The following is a 17,134-nucleotide window of genomic DNA, read 5'->3' on the forward strand; positions in this document are numbered from 1 at the left end:
CGTCTGGGGCACCGATCAACCACAGACTCGAGCGTGGCGTAGAATGCATCCTTCACAGTGAGATCACTCGCCTCAGTCGGAGCATATACAGAGAACAGAGAAATGACACCTCAGGAGTGATGAATCCTTCGTCTCATAATACGCTCGTTGACTGGTGTTACCTCAATTATCAATGGAGTCAGCTTAATTATTGGACACAGCTACAGCAACTCCTTGGGAATGATAACCATCACAGTGACCAGACCAATAGTAGGTGTAACCACCCACCATGATCTCGCCGCAATCTGGTCTCTGAACCTCAGAGAGTGCTGCAATACCGATGTCCAAACGCTTGAGCTCAGATGATAACAGAGACAGGTGATCATCTTCTCTTCGAGATAGGACATTCCAGGCACCCACCCGAAGGGACCGCCTCAGGTTAACCCAAGGAGACCGCCGTCTGGTGGACGACACCTCAGTACCACTCCGACACACTCTCCCGCAATCTGACCCGGGAATGTTACCCTGTGGTTTCCCTCCTATCATCAAATGATTGGGGGTCCCGAAGGCTTTGCCCCAATTCCGTCATCCAGTGAGCTGCCCTGCGAAGGGAAGCTGCACAGGAGGTACTTCCACGGAGTGGGTTTTCAGATTTCTTTGCGTTTTTGTGTTTTGCGGAATGAAGGGTTTTACGGTGGCCAGAGTGCAAAATCCTGCCACCAACCTCTGAATAAGAAGTAACCCAACTGCAGGAGGACGTCCACAGACACAGTTGGGTAAGAGATATGGATGGCCGTTGGCTCACAAGGAGCTCCTCCGCCCTTTGACAGGTTTTGTTTTTATCCTGCTGGGTGTCCATATCCAAACACCCTCCTCACCAAAAAACCTGGTGGGGGAGACTTGTTTAGCCACCGACAACCCGACCATGGAACAGGTTAGTACAGGTTTACATGATACCTGTAGCAAGTCACAGATCTAATCTGGCCTGACCTGACTGAAGGGTGGGGGGGGGGAGTGGGACATCAAAATCATCAACAAAGACACACGGCCATTTGTGAAAAAGGCAAAGCACAGGAATCTGCGCCACAAACATGGTAAGAGTTCAGGGATAGATAAATCTTCATAAAGTGTGCCAATGTCGGCAGACTGTGCTGTACAAAACAAAAGTTGCACACAGGCCACAGAGACATGTTCTATATAACAATGGCCCATGTATGCCCACTTTAAATTGTTAAATTCAGAAAAGAGGACCAAACCTTGGGATTTCAGGTGTGCAGACATCCTTATTTTTGAAGAGCTGCAACCACAGTTTCCGGATGGACAGTGGGTCCTCAGTGATGGGCCGCAGCAGCTCCAGATTTTCATCACAGTCAATATAGGCAAGTACAGCAGTAAGAATCGGACACAATTTGGCCTGTAGATGCTTCCACAATGATTGTCTGCACGCACACGCACACGCACACGCGCACTCACACACACACACACACACACACACACACACACACACACACACACACACACACACACACACACACACACACACACACACACACACACACACACACACACACAACTCAAGTTGGACAAGTGATTTGGATCTATTGTCAGGCTGTTGTCTTGACAATCATGATTTGTAAAACTGCTCAAATTATGTAATAAACAATGCTGCTGCACAAAGCCTTTCATACGAGCAGACTGGATTTTGTTTTGAACAACTCAAACTGCTTCTCTACAATGCTTTCAAAATGAAGTCATGGTTACTTAAAACTGAAAATTTCAAAGTGCAGATGATTGCTCAGTAACAAGATCCCCAAAACAGGGCGGTGTGAGCTTGCGTCCTGCAGTGGAAAAGTTACATGCACAACACGAACTCGCACGCTCCACAACTGCTTTAAAAGATAAACACTTGCTCAGAATCCAGATATATTGGCTTCATAATCAACTACCCTCGGTGGTGTAATGGCTGGAGAGGCCGACAAGCTGAGTCACACCAAAGACTTATAAAATGGTACATGCTGCTTCCTTAGTTAAAGCTCAGGATTGAAGAAGGGTAGAACACAGACAAACTATAGGTTGGCGACCGTTGTGCAGGCTTAATTGGCCAAATGGCCTCCTTCTACGTTGAAGTTTCTTGTAAAGGAACCCACATTATTATATTGGTTCAATGTAGACTATTTATTGAAATTATACTGCATCATGTTAATGAACAAAGATATAAACTTAACAGTTATTTCTTCAACTCATCACCAGCCAATAATAAATGATCATGAGGGGTTGGATTTTCAAGCACGAAAAAAACCTTTACAATACGCATACAATGATACACTACAAAAATGACCACACTGTGGTCACAACCTACAACAAAATCTGGTAATGGGCCGACTGGGAAACGCGCTTTTAAAGCACTCTTTAAAAAAAACAAACAGATGAACATCCGATTTGGAAACACATTTAATGTACGATTAGAAGATTAACTCGACACCTCTCATCCATGTCAGTCTCGACACGGTTATATTAGAACGAGCTGATTCGTCACACGGTCAAGGATTGACCCCCTCCTCCCCCTCAATCCCTCTGTCCGCAAAATTACCACATCAATAGCGTTAGTAACACTTTTTTAAGCCCAATATGGGGCCATTCAAAAATTACGTAACGCAATTTTTGGGGGAAGTGCGTCCCTTGCGTGCTAACAGTCTTAACTAAACCTTACTAATAATTTATATTCAACATTGATTAGATTTTTTTGGAGTCCCTCATTGTAACACTTGACCCAAACAAAGCCAACGGAAATCTGACGCAACAAACCTGGGCAGTGTATTATCAGGCCTGACGTCCTAGGCCCACCAGAAAACCAAGATGGCGGCCATATTATTTTGTCTCCGTGCCATGGTGGGTGGAGTGAAGCGATAAATGTTGGTGGGGCCTGGCAGCTGTCTGACCAATGGGTGCACATTTCAAAAATCGACCCCCAACAAGAACCAAAACAACCACGGCAACAGCAACCACATGGAGCTCTTGTGGACCCACTGCACTTCGCAGGTAAAAACCAAGAGTAACCAAGTTCAATGAAGCTTTATTAGCCACAAAATATGTTTTTTTTAAAGGATAATCAAAGCAAAGCAGCAGAAATTTTGGTTTCCATAACGTCTGATATCCATCCATCCATTGGGACCATATTCTGTGCAGAGCGTCGGTGCTGCCGAAGCAGTTTCCTTGGCTAGTGGGCACAATCCTGGACGGGTCGCCACTCCGACGCAGGATACTCGAATGACTCGATCATCCCCAGCAAGCTGATACTCATTTTGCCGACCTCGGAAGGATGGCAGGCTGAGTCAACCCCCTGGTGAAGTAATTCAGCGAGGCTTGAACTCAGGACCCTTGGATCCCAAGCCACCACCCTAACCACTGAGCCAACACCAGGCTTACGTCTGACATATTTTTCTTTAAAGGTTGAAAATAAAAATGGACACTTCATTGTGAAGCAACATTTATGCTGGACATGAGCTGAAGTTATCCATTGAATGAAAGAGGAAGCGAAACAGGTGAGACGGTGGTGAATGGCAGAACAGCGATCTCCATTTAACAAACATACTTGTCCACACATTTGGATGAAAAGCTCAATGAAATTGAAAAATAACGTGTGACAATTTGTCATAACTCTTCTGTACGCTTGTGCCGGTATGAGGCAAGGATTGCATGTTGTGACAGTGTAGGTTTGATCAGTATCCTTCACAAGTCGTTTTAAAAATGTCCACGAAGGGCATCAGGTTTGAGAGTGGGGGAGAATAGTTAGTCCACTCAATCTCAGCAATATCATCAGGTTTTATAGAGTCAAGCATTATCGCAGGAAATGAAGGCTTGCATTATGTTGGTGTTCGGTCAGGTTACCTTCACAGGTACTTCTATTCCTTTAGATGCTTCGTAGAATTCTCGGAATTTATGATTGTAACTTTTGCCCTGAAATCCACAAGCAAGACTCTAATACTGTCCAAGGAAGATCACAATAACTTTGCCATGTGTAGATTGCATTAATTATTTTGTTGGGCTGGATATTCTTTAGGATTGTACTCCATCAACAGACACCTCATCTCAAGTCCAAAATGGCAAACTCATAATTGTGCAGATATTAGAGTGAGAACACATTTTCAACATCATTATACTGGAAGACAAAGTGACCATTGTCTTGCTGCTGCCATGTCAGAATGAAGAGCGAAGTGGCCAGGCGACTTGATGTTTTAACTTACTCTTTATCTATAGCACATATTTCTTCTTCTTCTTCTTTCGGCTGCTCCCGTTAGGGGTCGCCACAGCGGATCATCCGTATGATCCGCATCGTCATTTGGCACATGTTTTACGCCGGATGCCCTTCCTGACGCAACCCTGGTCGTCTCTTACGACACAGGGATATAGTACACCTATTTTAACCGGGGTATACACCGGCCCAGTATACTGGTACTCATTTCGCCGACCTCGGAAGGATGACAGGCTGAGTCAACCTCCTGGTGTATTAATTCAGTGGCCCAACGGGGCTTGAACTCAGGACCTTTTGGATCCCAAGCCACTGCCCTAACCACTGCGCCAACACCAGGATCTTCTATAGCACATATTTAACTTTAAGAAAGGAAATCTTTTTGAAATAACCTTTACACAAAGCCAGACAAGCATGTAATGAGGTGTGTCTGATTTTTACTTCACTGTCGACTCGTTAGTACCACATCAAAAGCAAACCTGAAGGTCCCGCAATAAAGAATGTCTTGGAGTGAAGCAGCTTGGTCCCACACCCAGCAGTCTGCATTCTGACCGAGTTGATGCTCCTGCTGGTGTAGCAGGTCAACAACCATATGCTGAAGGAGCTTCACAAAAGAAATGCTATCTGTAGTTGTAAGCAGACAATAAGACAGAAAGCTTATATTAGTAGGGAGTGCATTCTGGACAGCATCAACGATGCTTGGTATTACATCCCAAAAACAAACGTACCATCATCATCCATGTCGTTGAATAACTCCACCAGCAAGTGAAGTCGTGTCGTGGTACGTTCAACTTTTTCAGGAGGATCTTGCAACTGGGCTAAGGCTGGCTGAAGGCAGCTCTTCAACAGGTAACGTGTGTCAATAATGTGGTTCCAACTGCTGTCGTTTTCCATTGGAGTGCCCCCTGTCAAGCACGTAACATTTTCAATTTCCACTTGAGAGTTCATAGAACACGTGACCCCACACAGTCTTGAAAAACAAGGACACAGGCGGGGACTGCCAGCGGCAAATTTCATTGGTAGTGTTGACGTAAAATGCCATAATATTCTGTCCAAATGCTGTTAAACAGAAAGGTTTTGAAAGTGCCAATATGATGATTTGTGTTATGCATTATTCAAGTATATTTTTTTTAATGCAGTGATACATCACAGGTGATGAAAGTTGGGGTTAAGTTTCATCAAAATTGTGTGTGTAGTTTCTGAGAAGAGAGAAAATGCCTATTTTGGGGGGCAACCTTCCCTCTCACCGACCCCCCCCCACCCCCATAGACCCCCTTAAACCCCAACCCTTTTTACTGGTGTGAACAAATTTTGGTGTATATCGAGTCAAGGTTGTGATCAAGTTTCATCTAAACTATGTGTGTAGTTTCGGAGAAGAAAGCAAATACCTCTTTTGTGTAGGGCAACATCACCCCCCCCACCCCCACCGTAAAATCCCTCTGTAGACCCCCTTCACACGCCAATTTTTTGAATACCATGAACACACATTGGTACATACCGGGTGATATGAAGATTGTGGTCAAGTTTCATTGAAATCGTGTGTGTAGTTTCAGAGAAGTTACAAGTGTTTATGGACGGACAGACTGACGACGTGCCATTCCATAAGCTCTCCAGAACTACGTTCCAGGTTAGCAAAATATTATCTCACTCCTCTCTACGCATGTGCGATCTGAACAAATTCTGAGCCAAAGTGATGCGAAACGTCAAGTTTGTTTTCCGATTCGTGTTCAAAATATAACATTCAGTTAAAATGAAGTTGTTCCTAAATAATAAACTGACGTTTTAAGACAAACAGTCAAACATAACAAATGGCTTAACCCCGCTTTCACTTTGTGAGCATGGGGTAATCTATGACAAACTAGAATGGTACTCGGTCGAGTGCATACCTCCACCAGGTTGAACAGTTTACGTATTGTATTCCACTGAAAGGCCAAAACTGCATCTGGACCTAAACCAAAACCTAATTAATTGGCTTGGACTTGTCACCTAACTAATGCATCCACCTCGTTTTGTTATTGAATTATCCACAACTGTTTGAAATATCATGCCGTATATAGTTTTTGGCCTCATCTCTCAATCGGGAAGAATCACCAGAAAGATTTTTAAAAATTCTCGTATCCCGATTCAGATCTTCACTAAAATCGAATCAATTTGTTCTTGTCACACACCCAACCTGTCTACCAAGTTTCATCCAAATCCGTTCATACCTTTTTGAGATGCCATGCTATAGATAGTCTTGGGCCCTCTCACTCAATGGTGAAGAATCACTTAAAAAATTATTGCATCCAGATCTTCACCAAAATTGAATATTTTGTCCTTGTCACACACCCAAATTGTCCACCAAGTTTTGTCCGAATCCATCGATAACGTTTTGATATATTGTGCTATATTTTTGTGGGCCGGGGTTCAGTGGCGATAAACGACCACTTGGTGGAGCAGTAGAGCCGTCTCCCACTGAACACCCGGAATTTCGGTCGTGACTCTCGAACAACTCCGAAGGTCACAGGTCACTTAAGGACCATGCTCGACAATTCTCTGATGGCATGGGGTCGGGTTAATAGCCAAGTTTCAATATACCTAAGTACCCACGTCATCAAATTACCGGGGAAGTCACACCCTCGACAGACTCTGTCGAACTGGGTCGTTCTAACGACCTCGGTCCGGTGTAACCAAGCGGAATTACCAAAGTCCGTCAGTCCAAACGACAACTTACAGCCCAATTGGCTTACTGGTTCTCAAGCACGAACTGTGCTGAGTCAATGGAAGAAGACACGGGCAACGAACTGGAACATTTAACAAGAGGGTTTATTTATAAGGGAGGGAGACACAGAGCAGACTTAATCACGAATAAAATGCAATGTACAATGAAAAGAAAACACTTGAACAATTCTACCTAACAGACTGGCGCCACACACACACACACACACACACACACACACACACACACACACACACACACACACACACACACACACACACACACACACACACACACACACACACACACACACACACACACACAAAAGAAGTGGACCCCATGGGTCCACTCCGGCCTGCATCTACTGACTTGAGAACATACACCAAGGAGGTGGTTCCTGTCGTTGGCTCAGCTGACATAACTGTAGGATATGGAAACAGCACTCATGTCCTCCCATTACTGATAGTGCGTGGAGAAGGACCAACCCTCTTAGGCCGAGATTGGTTACGAATAATCAGACTTAATTGGAGTGACGTTACGAGTCTCTAACTCTGATGCTGGATACGATACCGTGCTCAACAAGTACCCTGGCCTGTTCAGCGATGGTGTTGGAACATTTGCAGGACCAAAAGTGAGGATTCATGTTTATGCAGATGCTCAGTCATTGTTCCATAAGGCTAGACTTGTGCCCCACATGATGCAATCAATGATAGAATGTGAGCTTGACCGCCTGCAGAGTGAGGGCATCATCCCACCAGTCGAGAACTCCGACTGAGCAGTACCTATTGTTTTAATACTCAAAGCAGATGGAACAGTGCGCATTTGTGGGGACTACAAAACGACGATCAACCGCTATTCAAAGCTGGATGGCTACCCTTTGCCCAAAGCAGAGTATCTGTTCACTAAGCTTGACTTGACCAATGTCAATGCTCAAATGGAACTGGATGATGATTCCAAGCCCTATACATGCATCAACACTCATCGAGGACTCTATACGTACAACAGATGCCCATTTGGCATATGCTCTGCTGCACCAGTTTTCCAATGCAAGATGGAGATATAAAAACTGTACCAAGCACAGTTGTGTTTCAGGACGACATACTTGTGACTGGCAATTCACAACATGAACATATTGATGACCTGAATGAGGTCCTCAATCATTTGCCACAAGCTGGATTACTCCTGAAACGTGAGAAGCGCATCATTATAGCACATGAAGTTGAATAGTTGGGTTATCAAATCTCCTGTCAAGGCATTTTGCCCTCTCTGAGCAAAGTTGAAGCAATTGTGAATGCTACACCACCACAAATATCTCAAAACTTCATGCATTATTGGGAATGTTGACCTTATTTTGGTAATTTTCTGCCTCAATTGAGCACAACCGTCTAGACACACACACACACACACACACACACACACACACACACACACACACACACACACACACACACACACACACACACGAAGTGGACCCCATGGGTCTTTATTGGACGCTTCAGCTCGAGAGGGAAGGCGAGCTGAGGGTCAAGGTCTGGTTGGGTACCTTTCCGCCACGTGCGGTCACACCAGACTCTTACCCACCACGGTGGGACTCGAACCCACCTCCCGGAATCCACCGAGCCCACGATCCTGGCTGCTCGAACACCACCACCACGAGGAGCCCCTCCAAAGACCGCAGACCACGACCGCGGACGACCACGACGACAGACCAAAGCAATGGCCACGATCACCGCTCCGACGCACACACAGAGCAATGGCCACGATGACTCCTGTACTCTCCTTTACGAATCCCCTCTTCTTCCCTTTTGGACGGGGCCAACACTTCATCTGGCTGGGGTGGAGTCGGCCCTGAGGTGATCAGCCTCCTGATTGGACGGGGCGTCTAGTGGGGTGTGTCGGGGCGTCTCGGAGGCCCACCTCCCGAAGAGGCTCTGTAGTAGTTTCCGGCACTCTGGCCTCCCATTGGCTGGAGCGCCTCGGCCCTGCTCGCCCTTCGTCCATTGGCTGGAGGAAACGCTCCATGCCCTTCCTCAGAGCAGAGCCTTGATCTGATGCTATGGAGGCTCTGCCCACGCCTTCAGCCAGAAACAGGTGGGCAATGGAGTCGGTGGTGCGAAGAAGTGAAGGGGATTGAGGTAAAAAAAAAAATACCTATAAAGAAACTTTGCAGCGCACACATGTAATTCCCGTTAGACATAGGGAAAGGAGCCCTAACTATAAACATATACCTATCGAAATAACAGCTTGGGGACTGCTGTCTGTGTGCAAATGGCTTCCAGATTCGTAACAATTAATCATTGAGTACCCATATGCCGATGCGACATGCAGACATGCCAATGGAGATTGAAGGAAAGAATGGAAATTATAAACAATCAGAGCTGCAATCACTTATAAATTCAACAGATGCTTTTTTGCTCATTTTGTAACTCATGATACATTTTGGAGGGAAAATAAACTGCATGTGGTGTCTGATCTGAGTAAAAGGGAATCCCTTGCCTGGGATGCAATGATCAAAAATTCTGGCAAAATAAATTCAAAAATTCTGGAACAGCATGGAATAGGCAGTTTACCTGCACTGAAGCCATCGTCATTTAGTAGTTTACTGACTGGGGTCCTGCACAAGGTCATGATATCATCCTGGAAAATTTGGCTGGGAAGCAGCTCATCAAGGTGCAGTGAAAACCACTTTCCTGAAGAGTGGGAAGAACAAAAATATATCATCAGTAAAATAAGAAACACAAGAAAAATATACAACTCAAGAAACATTTGCTATAAATAATGATAATGACCAATGAATGACACACCTCCACTGAAGCCAACATAGCCACAGCCTCCAGAAACCCTGGGGACGTTTGTAATGAATACCACATGAGTCTTCTCGGCTGATACAGAGTGATGTCGTCGCTGGTTCTCAATGCAGTACCTGCAACAAAAAGCACAAATACATTGTTGTGGAAATGGCTTCCAAATGTTAAGAATGCAAAGCTTAGCAATAGTTATTTCCACAGTACATGTTCAGCATAAGTGCGAGGTAATTTAATTGTGATATAGGATTATGCATCAGTATTTTAAGAGAAAGCTGTAGGCTTCCCTCCCGAATTTTTGTGTCCAAACCACTTTTCCTTTCAATCCCTTTTAATGTTCTTTCCTTCGTTAAGTCAGGTCACGTATGGGAGTATGCGACAGAGCAGCACTTCGTTGCGTCGACTTTCTGCCGGTACTCCAGGGGCCTCCGGCTGGCCATCCCCCAGGCAGATGCTTGTCCCATCCCCATCTCCTTGAGAAGCTGACCAACCTGTTGCAACCATGAGGCACATGGTCCCCCATTGGCCTTCTCCACTCATGAGACTCCCTCGCTGAGAGAATCTGGTGAGCAGAAGTGTCAGGAAGACGAGCCACATGTTCATACAACCGCAGCTGATGCTCACAGACGATGCAGGAAACAAATTTCATTTGAGGATTGTCAAGGATTCTCTGAAGAGACCTGGTACCAAAGGAATTAGTCTCCATCTCAGATACCTGGTCAAAGTCTTTTTTGAATTTTTTGTCCTTGTCACACACCCAAATTGTCCACCAAGTTTTGTCCGAATCCATCTATAACCTTTTGAGATATTGTGCTATATACCGTTGAGTACCCATATGCTGATACGACATGTAGACATGCCAATGGAGATTTAAAGGAAGAATGGAGATTATAAAAAAACCAGTGACTCCCCAGGCCCGACCCAGATGTCTGTTGACCTCTGGCTAACAGCCAGCGGAGACATGAATATCATTGCCAAAGTCAGTGAATCTCTCCGTGATCTCAACATCCTCACAGTTTCAACTGCTTCGTGGTCTGCTGAGGCATGTTCGCCTGTGAGCTTGACATTGTGGAGACCGTATATCGCTTCTTGAAACGGTCAAACCATCCCCTGCTGGTTTTGAAGGGACTGGGGCCACTCGTACACACATCATAGGCCATGGGCCAGATGGGTGATCATTACCATCTCTGGTGGCAAAGGTTGACTGTACTTTTTGGAAAGATCTTTGTCTGGGCCAACTTTTTGGGTATGATTGCCACTCCAAGTCGGAAGCTTTATTGTAGTTTTTTGGGGAAAATAGGCATTTTTGGGGTAAAATCGTGTTTTTTGAAATTTCAACTGTAGAAAAAATATGTGCAACAAAACAACATATTTGAGACTTGGAATAAATAGCTATGTAAAATACAACCATTTTGGTGTGCTTTGTGTTGGGTTTCAATTGCCGGTTACCATGGCAACAACCATTTTAGGGTAAAAAAACATGGTTTTTGATAGTGAAACTTTAAAAATTCTTATCTCAGAAATGAAAAATGATTTTTGAACCATTTAAACGATAAACACATCCCGATGCATCAGGGCAGTTTTTAAATTCCATAGTATGAGGGTAGGTTTAAGATAAATATATCGTTTTAGGGTAAAACCATCACATTTTGAATTGCATTTCTTGCTAATCTGACAGAAAACCCCATTTTTTTTGAGATAAGAGGACTGTATTTATTTTATCAACTTCACAGAGTATCCAAAGTCTACATGTATTTATATATCACTTTACATGTACTAGTATAGGTTGTATGAGTTACCTCGTTCAAATATATTGGCGTTGCCATGGAAATGATCAATTTTGTGGGTAAACACGTTTTTTGACGGTAAAAGTTGAAATATTCATAGCTTGCAAGTGAAATAATATTTTTCATAGATCTGAAGGCTAAAACCACCCCGAAGCACACAGAATGTTGTTTATTTCAATGTATAGGGCAGGTTGTCAACAAACTATCTCGTTTTAGGGTGAAACCATCAACTAACTATTCAATAGCATTCCTTGATAGAATTGTCAAAGCAGAGATTTTGAGAAGTCTTTGGTTTTAAAGATTTTTCAATCATACCATATATCAAAAGTCCATTTTGGCTAACAATTTATATGAATTCTCTCTTATGGCAATCAATAAGTTGAACTAGACTGACGTTTCCATGGCAACGGTAATTTTGTGGAGAAACCATTGTGAAGTGTATTTAAATATTACAGTGTTTTTACATCTTTTTTTCTTTTCAGGTGACTGACTGATCATGGAAGAGTCATTGCCTCCCCCAAAGCGGCCACGTTCCGACTGTGTTATCCATTGCACTGATGATGACACTGATCTTGTGTCACCAATAGATTTCGGTTCATGGACAACTCTGTTAAAGGCTGCAGAAATTCGAGGTCATGGACAAACATTATCTGCTGCAAAAGGTTTATCCGAAGGAGAGATTGCGCCAGTGAAATATCATCGCAGGTGCCGTTCTGTGTTTACCAACAAAAAGGACCTCGATAGACTAACATGTGAGAAAACAGACGTACACGAGCAACCCAGCCGACATGGGACACCTAGGCAAGGGGCTGTCTTATCTCGCGTGTACGAGGCAAAGTGCATATTTTGTGATAAAGTTGCAAAATATTTGAAAGGACAGCGTTCTAAGGAAACCCTTGTGCAGTGTAAACAGCTGCGAGCGGACACAGCTGTCAGACAAGCTGCTGTGCGAAAAATGGACAATAAGATTCTTAGCATAGTCAGTTGAGAGATTGTTGCAGCTGAAGCACATTTCCATAGGTCCTGCTACCGGCAGTATACAAAGGCATCGACTACCTCGGACAGTGGAATTGCCGCAACCAGTAAGGCATCAGCAGAAACTCTCTATGAATCAGCTGAAACTACCGCTTACAAAGAGTTATTTGACTTCATCAGGAACGAAATATTTCCAATTCCAAAGGTTCTGCACCTCACTGATTTGACATCCCGTTTAATTTCACTGATGAACTCGTACGGTTTCAACGAGATCAGCGACTCAACTAAGACACATATGCGTCGAAAATTGGAGAGCGAGTTTGGTGAGTCACTCCATTTCGTCCGAAACCGCGGTCGCAGAGTCTTGGTTTACCCTGACACCTTGACAAGGGACGAACTTGCCTGCAGCATCATCGAACTTAGAACGAAAGTTGAAACATTGCTGGCTACACAAAGTAATTCTATGGCAGAGCTATCAAGGGCCGCCCTGCTATTGTGAGGTGACATAAAAAGGCAGGAACTAATGGCTGAATGGCCGCCGCAACCCTCAGAGCTTGGAGCCGAAACTGCAAATATACCTGACGCCGTGAAACACTTTCTGAAAATGTTAATAGTTGGTCAAGAAGGCGAGTCAAAAGTGACTAGTTGTGCCGAAAGACAGATTTGTTCGATTGGCCAAGATCTGATCTATGCTGTCACTAACGGTCATCAGCGCCCGCCAAAGCATATTTTGATGGCTCTTGTTGTGAAGTGTCTTACAGGAAACTTTGAGCTGATTCAAATTCTCAACCGCCTTGGACACTGTATTTCGTACTCCATGATGGAACGGATAGAGACGGCGCTGTGTATGCAGAAGTTGCATTCGCTGTCTGACAGCACCAACAGCGTCATTCTTCCGGCAAACATTCTGATCTCTATGATTACTACTCTTGTGTAGGACAACATAGATAAACACGAAGAGACTCTGAGTGGTGGTGGTACCTCCCATCGCGTCAATGGCATTATCATCCAGGACAGGTTTATTGGCCCTTTACCAAAAGAATCAAGCGCACCTGTCGTGAAGAGCAAAAAAGATCGATCGACATAGAAGAATCACTACTTCCAAAGTACAATGCTGGAGAACGAGTTGGTCCGGCACCTGTCAAATCTCTAGAGGTGGATCCACTTAATTCGGTTGAGGATGCCAAGAGAAAGAATCGAATTTGGGTACTATTTCGCCTGCAGAATCGCCAAGCACCAAACTGGACGGGGTTCAACATCCTGACACGGGGTGAAACCACCATTAGTCCGAACAAGATCAGCTACTTGCCGACAATTAACGCACCGGCAACTGAGATGACTACGGTTTTGGAGATACTAACTCAGTCTCAAAGAATCCGGGTTCAATTACAGCTTCCAAGTTTGGTTCTCGTATTCGACCAAGCACTCTATGCGAAGGCTGCAGAGATCGTTTGGAAGCATCCAGACAGATTTGATGGTCTTGTTCTCCGCATGGGAGACTTCCACACCATGATGAATTTCCTGTCTATCATAGGCAAGCGATTCCAGGATGCTGGTCTGCGAGAACTTGCTGTCGAGTCTGGCCTAATCGCAGAGGGCTCTGTGCAGGCGGTGATGGACGGGCGGCAGTACAACCGAGCTGTTAGACTTCACAAGCTGATCTATGAAGCAATACTACTACTGGCATGGAAGGAATTTCTCCCATGGTTGAAAACCACATATGATACTGCTGACTGCCACCTCTTAGATGATGCCCTCCATTGCATCGAGGAGTCGAGTGAGGATATCAACGAAGACTCCTTCATTACAGTTCTCCATAAGCCTAGTGTAAACCGCTTTCTCCATCTCTTTGAAACATTCTTGCAAGCACTGCGAGATGGACGAAATGGTGACTTGGCCAGATTCTGGATGTCGTACTTGGACATGGTGGAGATTCTTCTGGGTTTGATACGTGCATCAAGAGAGGGAGATTGGCTTTTGCATCTGTACTGCATTAAAGAGGCAATCCCCTGGGCATTTGCTGACGATAAAATCAACTATGCCCGTTATTTACCAGTGTACTATGCTCATATGTCCCAGTTACCAACAAGCCACCCAGAAATCTACGCTCATATGCTAAATGGAGGTTTTTCTGTCCAGCGAGGATCACAAAATCCATTTGGTAAAATTCCCGCTGACCAGACGATGGAAGAGACTGTCACAATAGGGACACGAAAACACCCGGTGGTACGAAAGGGTTTAGTCTCAGATTCAAAGCCCTTAGCCGATACTACATGACTGCAGAGTATCGCAGCACAGCATTACGTCAGATGCGTGACATGGTGCGCCAACCAAGTCCTACGTTTTCGCACTCGGATCTACATGCTCCATGAATCCAAAAGGATAATGCTGATACCAAGGCACTGGTAGATCTGCTTGAAATTAACTGGGTAAACCCTATGAGTGGAAACCAGCCTGAGCTTAAAAGTATTTCAACTGGATGGCTAGCTACTCCTGACATAAAGAACGACCTGAAAAGAGCGCATGAGGTTGGTACTGAATCATATAAGACTTTCAAGGAGAACTGGCTAGAAGCAACACCTCCAGTTGAAGCCTTCCACGGCAAAATCTCGAAACAAAACCTGAAAACTTTCTCCAACCTAATTAAAAAGAAGCGTGTGACAAAGGCAGATGGTAAAGAGGTAATCCTTCAGGCTGACAGACAACTGTTCGCCCACGTGATTCTTGCTGCTAAGAGCCGTCACCTTGATTTGCCGGAAGTCTTAGGACACCCTCTGAGGCCCATTCCATGGGCCTTAGCAATGGCTGAGGGGTCCTTGAGGAAAACAAACAAAGCTGCTCTCGCCAAAGCGCTGACCAATGATGGCATGGTAGCCGAGAATATCCCTAGACCGTCTGCAACCATTATCGATGGAATGAGTTTAGTTCAGCGCTTGAAAGGGGACAATCAGACTTTCGCAGAAGTTGCAGACAGTTGCCTTGCTCATGCACTTCATGAAGGTGAAAATAGCTAAACAAATCGACGTAGTTTTTGACGTGTACGGCAAACAATCAATCAAGAATGCAGAAAGATCGAATTGTGGAGCAATGGAGGGTCTAGAGTTCAAGAATATCAGTCGAGGGCACAAAATTAGGCAATGGCGGAAATTATTGCGCAGTTCATCAAACAAAACCTGTTTCATCCGATTCGTCGTAGATGAATGGAAAAGGCCAGAGAACCGACTCAAACTGGGAATGAAAGTTCTGTACGTTACATGCGAGGAACGATGCTTCAAGCTTGTCAAGGACCAATGGGAAGAAGTCATTGAAATGAAGTTTATTCAGAAAGAGGCAGACACTCATATCTTTCTGCATGCCAGCAGAGCAGCAGAAAATGGGTGCAACGCCATTGTGATAACTGCTGAAGACACGGACATTCTGGTACTTTGCATTGGCTTCAGCAAAATCATCCATTCACCCATGTATCAGAAGGTTGGAACAAAAACTCGGCAAAAGTACATTGACATAACCAAGATTGCCAATGCCCTTGGTGAAGATGTCTGCAAGGCCTTAATTGGCTTGCACGCCTTTACGGGGTGCGATACGGTCAGTGCATTTTCCGGAAAGGGAAAACTGAATGCACTAAAACTTACCAAGAAGACCGTGGACTATCAGCAGTGCTTCAGTGAGCTTGGAAGGTCATGGCAAATGTCCAATGAACTGTTTGCAAAGCTTCAAGCATTCACCTGCCATCTCTATGTTTCTAACAGAGCTATAGTTGAAGTCAACCAGTGTCATTATCAGCTCTTCACATCAAAGAGGGGCAACATGATTTCAGCACAATTGCCACCCTGCAGAGATTGCCTGTTCCAGCATGCCAAGCGGGCAAATTACCAAGCAGCCATATGGCGGAGATCCCTTGAATGCACTCCTAAAGTAATCCCACCAACAGATTGTGGATGGTCTACAGATGACAGCAGTGACCTTGAGATTCTCTGGATGGCTGGTCCACCAGCTCCATCAGCTGTTTTGGAGCTCATGAGCTGTAGCTGTGTAAGCCACTGTGATGCAAAGGACTGTACGTGCATCCGAAACAGACTGAAATGCACTAAGATGTGTAAAAACCAGATGTGTGACAACCAATATGAGGATGACGAAGCAGACACAGACATAACCGTATATGCAGATGATGAAAGTGATGATGATGATCGCGATCAAGGAATGTAAATCTAAGACACTTACACGACAGCTGCCTGCAGGTTATTCTACCTATTGAACAAACAAACAGCCTTAGGGTGTCAGGGTGGTAGCTAGCGTTCAAATTGCTCGAAAATATTACATTTCTACCAAGTTATGGATTTTTAAACTTTCACCGTCAAAAATGTGTTTTATCCCAAAATTGGTCGTTTCCATGGTCCGTCCGTCAATTGGTCCGTCAATCTATTTTAACTAGGTATCTCATCCAACCTAGTATGCTAATACATCTACAGTGATAAATTGACTTTTGATACTTTATAAAATTGAGAAATATTTAAAATGCTCAAAAAACTGGGTTTTCTCTCCATTCACTGAGAAATGCAATTCAAAATGTGATGTTTTTACCCTAAAACGATATATTTATCTTAAACCTTCCCTCATACTATGGAATTTAAAAACTGCCCAG

The 17,134-nt window shown here is 44.4% G+C and overlaps 1 protein-coding gene and 1 pseudogene across 3 annotated transcripts in view; one reads left to right on the plus strand and one right to left on the minus strand.

Moving 5' to 3' along the window:
• Positions 1–17,134, minus strand: part of RNF213 (ring finger protein 213) — a 645,256-nt gene that overhangs the window by 153,742 nt on the left and 474,380 nt on the right. For all 3 annotated transcript variants that reach the window (XR_015056656.1, XM_085875806.1, XM_085875807.1), the window contains 5 exons: positions 9,731–9,849; positions 9,497–9,616; positions 4,957–5,133; positions 4,708–4,852; positions 1,236–1,418 (listed from right to left, as the gene is read on the minus strand). Coding sequence is in view for 2 of the 3 variants with exons in the window: in XM_085875806.1 (XP_085731932.1) it covers positions 1,236–1,418; positions 4,708–4,852; positions 4,957–5,133; positions 9,497–9,616; positions 9,731–9,849 (744 nt within the window). In the remaining variant the exon portion in view is untranslated. The remainder of the gene's footprint in view (positions 1–1,235; positions 1,419–4,707; positions 4,853–4,956; positions 5,134–9,496; positions 9,617–9,730; positions 9,850–17,134) is intronic.
• Positions 11,754–13,204, plus strand: LOC147031082 (uncharacterized; annotated as a pseudogene).

Source organism: Eptatretus burgeri, chromosome 3, assembly GCF_056783735.1.
Source record: "Eptatretus burgeri isolate ZD-2024b chromosome 3, Ebu_testis_v1, whole genome shotgun sequence".
NCBI lineage: Eukaryota > Metazoa > Chordata > Myxini > Myxiniformes > Myxinidae > Eptatretus > Eptatretus burgeri.